The 12,029-nt window shown below is 36.9% G+C and overlaps 1 protein-coding gene across 3 annotated transcripts in view; it reads left to right on the top strand.

Moving 5' to 3' along the window:
- apeh (acylaminoacyl-peptide hydrolase) overlaps window positions 1-12,029 on the top strand; it is a 36,462-nt gene that overhangs the window by 5,819 nt on the left and 18,614 nt on the right. For all 3 annotated transcript variants that reach the window (XM_017468310.3, XM_017468313.3, XM_017468312.3), the window contains exons 2-9: window positions 575-704; window positions 2,640-2,766; window positions 2,872-2,959; window positions 3,424-3,499; window positions 6,077-6,168; window positions 6,282-6,350; window positions 8,939-9,076; window positions 9,212-9,303. In XM_017468310.3, the coding sequence (XP_017323799.1) occupies window positions 575-704; window positions 2,640-2,766; window positions 2,872-2,959; window positions 3,424-3,499; window positions 6,077-6,168; window positions 6,282-6,350; window positions 8,939-9,076; window positions 9,212-9,303 (812 nt within the window). The remainder of the gene's footprint in view (window positions 1-574; window positions 705-2,639; window positions 2,767-2,871; window positions 2,960-3,423; window positions 3,500-6,076; window positions 6,169-6,281; window positions 6,351-8,938; window positions 9,077-9,211; window positions 9,304-12,029) is intronic.

Genomic DNA, 12,029 nt, shown 5'->3' with positions numbered 1-12,029 from the left:
ATAGTGCTGCTGAAGATTTGTGTAGTACTTCTTCTGGGTTGGATTGGAACTGAGGAAGTGGGAGACGGGATGAGGACAATTCGAAAGGACTCTCTATTTTTGCTGTTCAGCGCATTACATGCACACACACGGCTCTGTGCTGGCACTCTCTCTCTCTCGATATGCTCGTCTCTTCCCGCTTTGTCCTTGTCACCCTTCACTGAAACACAGTTCTGACCCCCAACACGGTTCTAACCCTCACTAGTAAGATTTCTCGCAGGTGTGTAATCCTTAGCACTCACCTTCTCCAGCTCTGATCTCCATTCACAAACTGGCACTCGACCATGGATTAAAAAAAGGTTAAATTTTTTATGAGCTCTGCATCATCTTACAAGTGTGGAAATTAGCACATGTCTCTATCTCAGTTCTTTTGTTACTTTTAACAATTTGAGACATCTCTAAAGCCCTCCCAAATACTCACCCATTTAAGAGTACTTTTAAAGATATATAATCTTTGTGCCTTGCTCCCATTCTAAGAATTCCCTGGCAACTTGTATAACTGAATTGCCATATTTTTTCCCCTGTGTGTTACAAGGTAATGACCAGCCCTGAGGAAATTGCTAAACTCTACCGGGAGCAGAGTCACTTCCCGTCCCTAAGCCGTGCTGACGTGGGACTGGTGATCACGTCTCGGTATGGAGGAAAGTACAACAATATCTCCACAGGTGGGCCCACCATGCTCTGCTGTAACATAACACATTCAGTTTACTGCGGCCTTTAAGTTATACAGTCTATAGAATAGTTTATGAACTTCATACAAGAGGGACAAGACAACGCTACTTTATTCTTGAACAGTGGCTTAATCCAGTTACTTTGTACACTGCACATGCACCTCACTCAGGTCGTTAAGTAAGGTAGGAGTACCCAAACTAGGGGTTGCTTGATTAACGAATATTGTTGCAAGAGAATCTCACAATCTCATTTTGTTTCATTTATTTATTTTACAAATTATTATTAAAAGTATCAAAGACCAATTTGTGTGCTAATATCTTTTAATGTTACTAGGAGGCATATTCAAACAAGCCACATTTAAATGAGTAGGGTACAGGCTATTTAGTCTTTTTCACTGTCTTGACAGCTGTACTAGTGTATGAATTCTGCAGTAAAAGTCTACCCCTGTCTATCTAAGGCCATTAAACATATTAGCTCAAATTGCTTACTTATGTACTATTCTAGAATATTATTGAGTACTAACGCTAACTGGTATTCCTATTACAGTTAGTGTTTGAATGAAATAATTAAAAAAAAATACTCCTGTAGCTATCAAACCTACCAAACGGTATCTTTTGTAACGTGTCTTCTAGTGAATGTCGCTTTTAAATCTTTTGGACGTACATGGTCGTATCACACCATCCCATTGTGGGTTATTTTCCTATAACACAACCTTTTCCACTAGACTGGTATATCAAGAATATTCCTTTGGTTTTTAGTCACAGTGTTCAATGTATGTATGTATGATACTAACATAAAGACATGTTCAAATGTTAATTTAGGATATAACTCTAGAATCAAAAAAAATGTAGGCTGGGCTTGGTGTCACAAGTTTCATACTATCCATTTGGGGCCATTTGCCCAAAAAGGAACTCCTAAAGTAAAACATGACAGGACATGTTATAGAAAAATCACCAGCAACAGGGTGGTGTTATATGTCACTACCCTGAAGTTCTTTATTTTCCACTAACTACATGCCCTGAGCTGTTCTATTCCTCTCATACCAAAGCAATTGATAAAAATCAAACAAACACAAAAGAAGCTATAAACACATAGCAAAAACACTAAGGCAAGGAATAAACATGACAAGGACCAGAACAGAACCAACGGCAAAGTGAGACAATTAAAGCAAGACAAAAGTGCAGTGCAAACGGTGGCACTATATATACATGTATATTTTATATATGTGTATATATTAGTGCTCGTTAGAATCAGGTGCAGGTGGTCATGTGACCATGATGTAGTGCAGAGTAGCCTCTAGGATATCCATGACAGACATGTCATACTTTCAACAGTTTATATTTACATTTAATGTTTTCGAACCTCTATGCATCAAGTTAGTTTGTGGTATCAGTTACTGATTTAGGTTTTAAAGTTTTAAACAGTAGTTCTCTCAACAACTTCTCTTTTTTCTCTCTCTTGAGTAAGATGTGAAAACAAATGCAGCTTGTCATATTATAATACCAAGAAAACAGAAAGAAGAAAAAAATGATCTGTCCTACTTACCGTTAAAAAGCACTGACACTCAGGACTCCTTCCATAAATGTTAAACAAACATCTCTTTACCAAAAGCTTCACCATATTAAAGATTATACAATTTGCTTTAATAAAGCACAGCATTGTTAGGCATTGATTATGCAGAGCATACATCCCTGTGAATGTGCTGTTACTGTAGAATCAATAACCTTTTAGGATAGCACATTAATATAAACCTGCTGTTCCATAAACTGATGAAAATATTGAGGGATTTGTATTATTCAAGTGTATGTTGTATATTTTGAATATTGTTGTGTGTAGTGAATCAAATAGTTATTAGTTAGGGGTAATATTACTATTGGCATGATGCTGTAAGAGTTAATTGTAATCCACGCTCTTTTTATTTTTTAAAGAGTGGACTCAGCGGGATCTGGAGAGGAATGAGATCGTTAAATTTTGCAGGCAATACATCGTGTTTCATGACGACAAATTGATAGTCTACTCCGGGCCCTCTGGTAACTGCACAGAGATCAAGGGAGAGTAGGTTTTCAAAGTTTACTAACTTTCTTGCCACCATATAAACATTTCATGCATTGCATTTTACTAAACAGTTTCACATGATCTTTGCATTATGCTTGTGTCCAGGCTGCTCAGCCAGGACTCTCCTTCTGGAGACATGAAGGCTGTAGTGAGGGAGTGTTCCATTAAAGGAGAAGAGAAACAGTTTCTTGAGGTGAGCCACCATTAATATATCAATGGTTTTGCAGCTGAAAGACTTGCATACAGCAAACTCAACTGTGAAGTGTATAGTCTGCAGTGTGTGGCAGACATTTCTGATGCTTTGCTTCTGTTTACAGTTGCAATCAATTATTCAACCCCCAAATTCAACTGAAAATTCAACTTATAATTTCTTCTTCAGTCTCAAAATTATTCAATCGACAATTGAATTTGGGGAAACCACTTGAAGCATTCATTGTGTTGAACTATTTCAATTGCTTTTGTTTGATTTGTTCATTGCAAACAGCTTAATTTCTGTAAATTTTGACAATAAACCTGATTTGCAATGGGGGTTGAATAATGTTGATTGCAACTATAGATGTTTGAATTCTATTTGCCTAAAGTCTTTATTTAGTGCTTTGTGTGTTGTCTTAACTTTTTTTTATTTATTTATTTTTTACATACACTGGGTGATTTCAGATCTGGCATAAGAACAGCAAGATAAAAAGTCTCAACTTGACTGCACTGAAAAAGCATGGAAAGGTGTATGAGGATGGTAAGAGTGCTAGAGTTTTGCTAATTTTGTCTGAGTTTATGATTAATTATGTCCTATTTCATGAAATTCTAATGTCACCCCTTTGTGAGCCCCCAAAAATGTTTTACCCAATATTTTTAAAGAATACTTTATTAAATATTTAAAATAATACTTTAAACTAAAAGTAATTTTCACTAGGGATGCACCAAAATGAAAATTCTTATATATAATGAAAAACTTGGCCGAAGGCCGAGTACCGAACGCGTTTTTTTCAACAAAAACTACAATTTCAAAATATTTATTTAACACTGAAGATTTTTTTTTCATTCCAGCAGGCATAGGCTACCAACAAGGCACAATATAACTTTAAATAAATAAATTTGTAAAATAAAAATATTTGTATGTGGTCATCTTTGAGCCCCCCCTTGAATAGCCGATGTTAGGTCTATAACTGATTGAAATAATGTAACACTCTGCAGCCTACAGCTAAAAAGTGCATTGACAAGAGTGCAAAAAATGGTTATATTCGGTTATATACGGCTGATTATATTGGGGATATATACCGCTCGCGTCCCTGTACACCTCGCAGAGTATTTTTTTTATATATATGTATGTATATATAGTATAGTTAGATACATTGTTAATGTTATGTTCCTTGATAGATTTAGTTAGTTTAAACTATAGATCAGTTCATTTAGTCCCTGCTGGTTTTTCCGCACCCAGTCCATAGTACTAGTTCATGTTTCTTGTTTTGTGTTTTGACCCTGTTTTCTGTGACCGCGACTTCAATTCCTGCTTTGCCCTGTTTATGCCTGTTTGCTGATTCGCCTGACCCTTTGCCTGTCTTGACTACGTTTTTTGGATTAAGATTTGGATTTGTCTGCCTGCCCTTAAAAAAATACGTCTTTACCCGCTTCCGTACTCTACTCCCTTACATCTCGAGACGTGACCGAATACTCTGGAACAGAAACAAAACAAACGCACGTATCCACAGTAAACAATGTCACGGTTGTCAACACACGAAGAGTATGCGCTCGCTGAGCACTCATGCATGCGCGCGCCCTCTCATCTCTTGGCGAGCGCTGCCGGAAGTTTGGGTCGTGACATTCGCGTGTCTAACTCTGGTTGCTAGACTGCTTGGTCGCGTCATCAAACACGTCATTGTTCAGTCAAATTTATTCTGCCTTTTTGCTTATTCGCCGAACACTGAAAGGGCTTTTTTGCTATTTTCGTCCGGATAATTTCGGCCGGCGAACATTCAGCGCATCCCTAATTTTCACTGCATAATCTAGGAATCAAATTTTAAATCTCAGTTGACAGTGAAGTAGGGCTGCACAGTTGTTTGAATATTGATCTTGATTACGATTTTGACTGCCCTCGATTACATGAACATGATTGACTGCGATATTGACGTTTAAAGTTTTTCCTCTGCTCATAGAAAACTCCGCTGCATATCAAATTAAGCGCTTTCTAAACTTACAGCCAGTCACCATAGAGTGGTGCAGGGATGATGGCATTTATCCCTTTTAGCCCTTCCGGTTCCATCCTCCCGAAGCCAATGGGTTTTTTGAATGGGATTTTGGGTTAAAAGCCTGAAATAAAGTCTGTGGTGAACACAACTCAGAATATTTTCACATTCTATTCAACGACATAAAGTACACCAGTAATACCCCACTCGTGAGTTTTTAAAGCTTTTACGTGTATTGAAAAAGGTGATTGATAACCAGTTGCTAAATGGGACTATAGACGTTGTCCGGGACTTTAAATGTCATCACGCCGAACAGAAAAAAACTTTGCAGATAAACTGGTTCAGAAGATTCATCCACAGAGTAAATCCATATTATGGAAAATGATTTTAAATCAAGTTTGGAAAAGTAGTCAGAACCTTGGTGATGGTGACGTTGAAGTTGAGCGACAAAACATGTTAGTATTGTAAACTTTTGTTGATCACTGAGTTTATTTTTTGCAATAATCCAAAAGCCTATGGGAAAATCCTATTGGGTTTTTGTCGAGGGAACCAGTGTGATGCTAACTTCCGGGTTCCAGTACAAAATGACGTCATCCCTGCACCACTCTATTGGGTGATTTGGCTGCATCTCTCCTCCTGTAAACACTGTTATTGCCTTTTCTGCATAGGCCTGAATTGTTTTCATTTGGTTGCATATTGTTCTATTTGATTGCTTATTTTCATTTGGTTGATGGCATTTTTATTTTTATGTATCCTGTATTTTGGGTGCAATTTTATTTATATGTTGCTCCTATGAGATGATGCACTTTAAGGACCAGTCTAATTTGATGCAAAGATTTGTACATTAGCAGGAATGTAGCACAACATGGAGGTGAAAACAGTGGTCTGTTTATTTAAATGTGAAAGTGCAATAAAAATATGTTGTGCCTAAAATCAATGAATAATCATGATCTCAACATTGGTCAAAATATTCATGATTAACATTTTGGCCATAATAATGCAGCGCTACAGTGAAGGGATTTGACAGTACTCGATTCTTCACTTACAATATAGATATTTCTAAGTGGATCAGAGCCATATTGTTAATATTCTGGATATATGATTTACTGTGTTCACTTCCCTTTTTGTAGATCAGTTCGGCTGCTTGGTCTGGTCTCACTCTGAGACTCATCTCCTATATGTGGCTGAAAAAAAGCGTCCCAAGGCAGAGTCCTACTTCCAGGTCTAAAATTTAACATGAAACTGATAAACTAATTTATGGTTTACTTATTGAGAAAAATTATTTTAATGATAAAATCCCATTTCCTCTTTCGATGTTCACATTCACTGTAACAGTCTGAATCCAGTTTGGCTGGTGATGATGAGGAGGTAATAAAGGCTGAGAAGAAGGAGGATTCTGTCAAGGTAAAAGTAATTAAAAGGCAGTCAAGAGTCATAATGGTGTATTTTCATCTTATTGTCATTTGATGCCAGCATGACAATGTTGGAGAATATAAATGTGTATCATATATATTTCTACCAGAGGTTAGAATCTGGTATAGATGTTATAATAGTTAATTACATATGCATATATGGTCAGGTGACAAAGGGAACAAAATTTTTATTTTATTTATATATTATTTTGCTGGCATGATTTGTGTCCACCTGTTCCCTTAAAGCAGCGGTTATTAAGCTTTTTGTGAGTGCGACCCTAACCCGCCACCCACAACCCCTGGACTCAACATGCAGTGTTGTATTTTATTTTCAGTGAACAGAGACAAAACCAATCAGACAGGGTTTACAGGAAAATATATGGAAATACATCGTCTTATTGTCTGACAGGTCGCGATTCTGCCAAACACTAGTTCACACAGTCAATTAGTGTGGGGGGAAAAATGGATGTATTATTATTATTATTATTATTATTATTATTATTATTATCATGATATTAGCAGAGCATAAGGACAGCTAACATACTACCCCTGGCAAAAATTATGGGATCACCACACTTAGAGGAAATTCACCTGGCTTTTTTACTTCGTAGCACATAAACAAATCACAGATATGACATAAAACAATTTCTGGCTTCGTAAAACATACCTCAAACAAATTAAATGAAATTATTTTAATTAATCGCATCCCCCCCCCCCAAAATCAAGTAGAGGAAAAAATTATGGACTCACCCAACGTTGAGGAGGAAATTATGGAATCACCTTGTAATTTCTAAAACAAATACCAGCACAATTCTAAAAATGCTAATTAGTCTGCAGTTAAAGAGAGTGCTTACAGACCCTAACAAGCTGTTGGACTTGGCTAATTGAAAGGAAACCTGACACAAAGTATGGCAAAATATGTTGGTTGTTCCCAGTCAGCTGTGTTGAAAATTTGGTGCAGGTATAAAAAAAAATGGTTAGGTTATAAAAGGATAACATAGAAAGAAAACAAAAGCAGTATGCCTAGAAAATAGAAAATGCACAACAAACAAATTAAAAACAAATGGGTGCAAATAGGAATCAATGTTTGTGACAGTAACTGTAAGAAATCGGCTGAATGAAATGGGATTTACTTATAGAAAAGCCAAACGATAACCAACACTTAAACAGAAGAAAACAAGGTTACATTAGGTTAAAGAGAAGCAGTCATGGAATGTGGATGATTGGCTAAGGAGATGATGCTGGAACTTTTGTCCGGTGCCATTATAATGAAGCATATAAAGATGACTGCCTGAAGAAAAAAATCTAATTTCCCCACTCATTTATGGTATGCGGCTGCATTTCCGGTAAAGGACCAAGGGAGACCACAACAGTCAGTACAGGTGTACTTTCACACTTAAGTTGAAATTTTGGACACTTTTCTCATTCCATAGATATAAAATAGGTTTGGTGATGATGAAGTCATTTTTCAGGATGATAATGCATCTGGAGCAAAGAGTGTTTGAGCTTTTCTTCAGGAACGACATATCAACTCAGTGACATGACCAGCAAATTGAAAATTTATGGTGGAAATAAAACAAAATTAGTCCATGACAAGGCTCCATCCTGCAAAGCTGTCAACTGCTGTTCGAGAAATATATATATACTATACTTATTCTTCAAGTACACTAGTTCTAAAGAAAACAGCCTCACGGATATAGGTCAAGAGTTTTTCAATGGAAGAGGTTTTTTTTTTTTCAGTGTCTTGTCACTCAGTTCTCGTTATCCACGGATTCATGGATATCCAAAAATCTGCCAGTGGCTTCTCTATGAACCTCTGTGTACAGCCACTTAAAATAAAAGTCCCCCCCCAAACCCCTCTGCCATTGCCCGAGGGGTCAAGCCTTCCAGGTTAAGAACTGCTGCCTTAGAGGGAAGAGTAACTGCAAAGCATTACAATACTTTTATTACTTTATTGACTTTATCTTTTGATAAAATATTTCTATCCTGATAGGAGTGGTCACAACCATGATAATAATGAGCCAATACACTGGGCATGTGGGATCACTGATAAGTGTGAAAATTATGAAAATCATATGCTGTGGCCTGCATAGTCACCAGATCTCAACCCAGTTTTAAACTTATGGGAGAATTTTCAGTGACATGTCAGAGAGCGGAAGTGGTGGAAATCACAAACCACCATTATCAAAGTTGTGTTTTTAATCCAAACGTTAATAACTGAAAAAAACATGTAGGGCTATAAATAATGTTACATTTGACCTGTTCAGTGGAAAGTTCAGGAATTAAAAGCTTCAGCAAATAACCAATTTGTTATTGAAGACATTTGAATAATGATCCTTAGCATTGAATAATTTTTTTAATAAATCTGGGCTGTGGGGATCCCATGAAATTTTATTTTACAGCTAAAGGGGTCCCTGACTGCAAAAAGTTAGAGAACCCCTGTTTTAGAAGAATGGTGTAAGTGGTGTTTTTCCTTGATATGCATCCATATCTTATATTAGGTTAAAATATAGTCCTTTCAAGTATAGTAATGCATAATGTTTTTTTTTTTTTTTTTTTTTTTAATTGTTTTGTTTTCAGGGTAACCAGTTTGTGTATTATGAGGACTGGGGTGAGACTTTGGTCAGTAAGAGCATACCTGTACTTTGTATTTTGGATATTGAGGGCAGCAATGTTTCTGTCTTGGAAGGAGTACCAGATGATATTTCCCCTGGACAGGTGAGAGGGTGTGTGTGAGTGTGTGTATGCTCAAGTAAGTCACTAAGCATGTACAAACGTACACATACACATCTGAACTATTTGGGGTTTTAGTTATGTCTGTTATGGTCATTTGTATAAACTCTTAACCCACAGGCATTCTGGGCACCTAATGACACAGGTGTGGTGTTTGTGGGATGGTGGCACGAGCCATTCAGACTGGGCCTGAAATACTGCCCCAATAGACGGTGAGACAGAGAGAGAGAGAGAGAGAGAGAGAGAGAGAGAGAGAGAGAGAGTGTGTGTGTGTGTGTGCGTGTGTGTGTGTGTGTGTGTGTGGTAGCTATATACACAATGAAACACTATTTCAAATTTGTAAATATTATTTTGAAATCTTTTCTGACACCTCATGGGGCAGATTTTGCAAGGTTATATTAAACCAGAAGTAGGCCATAATCCAGAATGGTTAAGCAAAGCCTTAAGACCAGTGGGCATTATTTTAAGGTACCCAAAACCCCTCAGCTGGCTCCATTCAGTTTAGAGGAGTAGCAGCTGTACTCCGAGACTCTCCTGGATTGCTGAGCTCATCCTACAGAGTTTAAGTCCAGTAACTCTGTGGAGGAACCTAGTTTACTCCACTTGTACTGGCAGTCTTATTAATTTAGTCTTTACCCACAGCTCACAACCATTGGTGAGGGTACTAATGTATGTTGACCATTATACAGTCATGTGAAAAAATAAGTATACTCCATGGAAATTGTTGGCTTTTTGGACATATTTGGACAAGCAAACAAAATCATCTTTGAAATAGTGCCTATTAATAAAGTTGATATGCTTTAACAAAACCACAAGGAAAAATAGCCTTTTCAATCATTTATTCAACAGAAATATCAGTAGATATTCTACCCCCAACCCCTCCAACATTTCAATGGGATTCAAATCCGGTCTTTGACTAGGCCATTCCATAATCCTCATTACTTCTTTTTGAGCCATTACTTGGTGGATTTGCTAGTGTGCTTAGGATGATTATCCTGTTGAAAGGTCCACTTTGAGTTCAGCATCAACTTTCAGACAGATGGTCTCACATTATCTTCAAGCACTCTTGATACGATGCAGAATTCATAGTTCAATCAATTAATGCAAGCTGTCCAGTCCCTGAGGCAGGGAAGCAACCCCGAACCATAACATTTCCACCACCATGCTTCACAGTTGGTATGAGGTGCTTTCCCTGGAAAGCTGTCTTTGGTCAGTGCTAGACATATCTGCTTTTACTGTTTTCAAACAACTTTGTGTTTAATTTGTCTGTCCAGAGCACATTATTCCAAAATTCCTGGTCTTTCCCTATATGCTCATTGGGTGTAGTCTTGCTCTAATATTCTTTTTAGACACCAAAGGCTTTTTCCTGTTATTTTTCCTGTTTTTTTGTTAATTTAAATTGTGAAAAATACTACAAAAGTCAATTTTTAAAAAGTCATTTGATAATGTATCACCTCTATTAATAGGCACTGTTTCACTGTTTTAAATGTTTGCTTGTCCAAATATGTAAAACAAAAAAAAAAACAATTTCCATTTTTTTCCATTTATTTTTTCACATGACTGTATAGTGAACTTTGCATACAGAGTGCTCTTGTTTTACCACCACAAACCAATACAGCGACTTTAACCCTGCTTCCACTGATCCAATCCCTGTGATTCCTGTGCTGCCACTGATCCAATCAGTTGTGAATGAGATAAGATACTCAATCTCTTCCACCAGGTACAAAGTCTTCCCTCACCTGTAGGGAGCATCCTACTTTTTGCCAGAAAAAAACATCAGACTAAACATTTCAGCAAAAATACTATTAAGCCCTACATTATTATTGAAGATAAACAGAACATCAGCTGCAGATCTACTTGGACCTCAGTGGATTTAGTGCTGATGAGCACTCTATTTATAAAAGTACTGGAATGACATTGCATTTATTAATGAATGCAGGTATGGTGGAAGAACAAGGAAATATATCTTTAAAAGAAAATAGCGTCCAAAGCAGGGGCGTTTCTAGAGTTTGGTTACACAGGCTGGGGCACAGGCCCCCCAAGAATTTTACATAAGTACTTAAAACTTTCTAGTTGTGGTACTGCAAAAACAACACCAAAGCATTTCATTCTGGTGACTTTGGGAGTAGTATTTATTTATTTATTTGTTTGTTTGTTTTCTTTAATCATATTATGTAACAAAAATTAATGTAAGTAAGTATGTGCTGCAGATCATTTCATTCAATTTTACATTTTAATTTACTGTAAAGGGTTTTGCTAAAATTGCCTGCGTACTGGTCCTGAATTCAATAGTTAAAAAATAATGGTCACATTTAATAAAGTAAAACTCATAATGTGTGAAAGGGTTAATGCTTTGACATTTTTACATTTCTGGGTAATTTGTTGATCATGTGATTGTAGATTAAGGTCTTGTTTATAAAAAAAAAAATATTTGATTGGTAAGTTAATGAAATTCTGCAGTGAAATTCAGATCAATGTAGATCATTCAAATGCAACATTTGTCCCTGCTGTCTGCTTAACCTCACCTGACTGATGATGCTCTTCTCTCCCTCTGCTACATCTGGGAATGAAATAAGTTTGCATATCCATCTGGATAAATAAAAATAAACTAGCAAGTACTAAGTAGATCACTCCTTGCAAACATAACAGCTAACACATTTTGAGGTTTTCCACAGGGAAAAGTAAAGGGGGGGGGACCAGTGAGGGGGCAGAGCGTATGATTGTAATGCCAGCTGAAGCGAAAATATCCTGTGCATCCTCTTCAATCACCCTTGTTGATGTAAATGATAATGAAATGATAATTTCATGTAAATTAAAACTACCTCATCAGAAATTGATTTATCAGGAAAATTTTACTGGGGCACAGCAAAATTTTGCTGGGGCTCGTGCCCCAGTAAAAGGGTCTAACAAAGGGAGACATTTAAAGGGGATAAATTTA

The sequence above is a fragment of the Ictalurus punctatus genome, chromosome 5, assembly GCF_001660625.3.
Source record: "Ictalurus punctatus breed USDA103 chromosome 5, Coco_2.0, whole genome shotgun sequence".
Lineage (NCBI taxonomy): Eukaryota > Metazoa > Chordata > Actinopteri > Siluriformes > Ictaluridae > Ictalurus > Ictalurus punctatus.
This window is presented reverse-complemented; position numbering and strand designations above follow the sequence as displayed.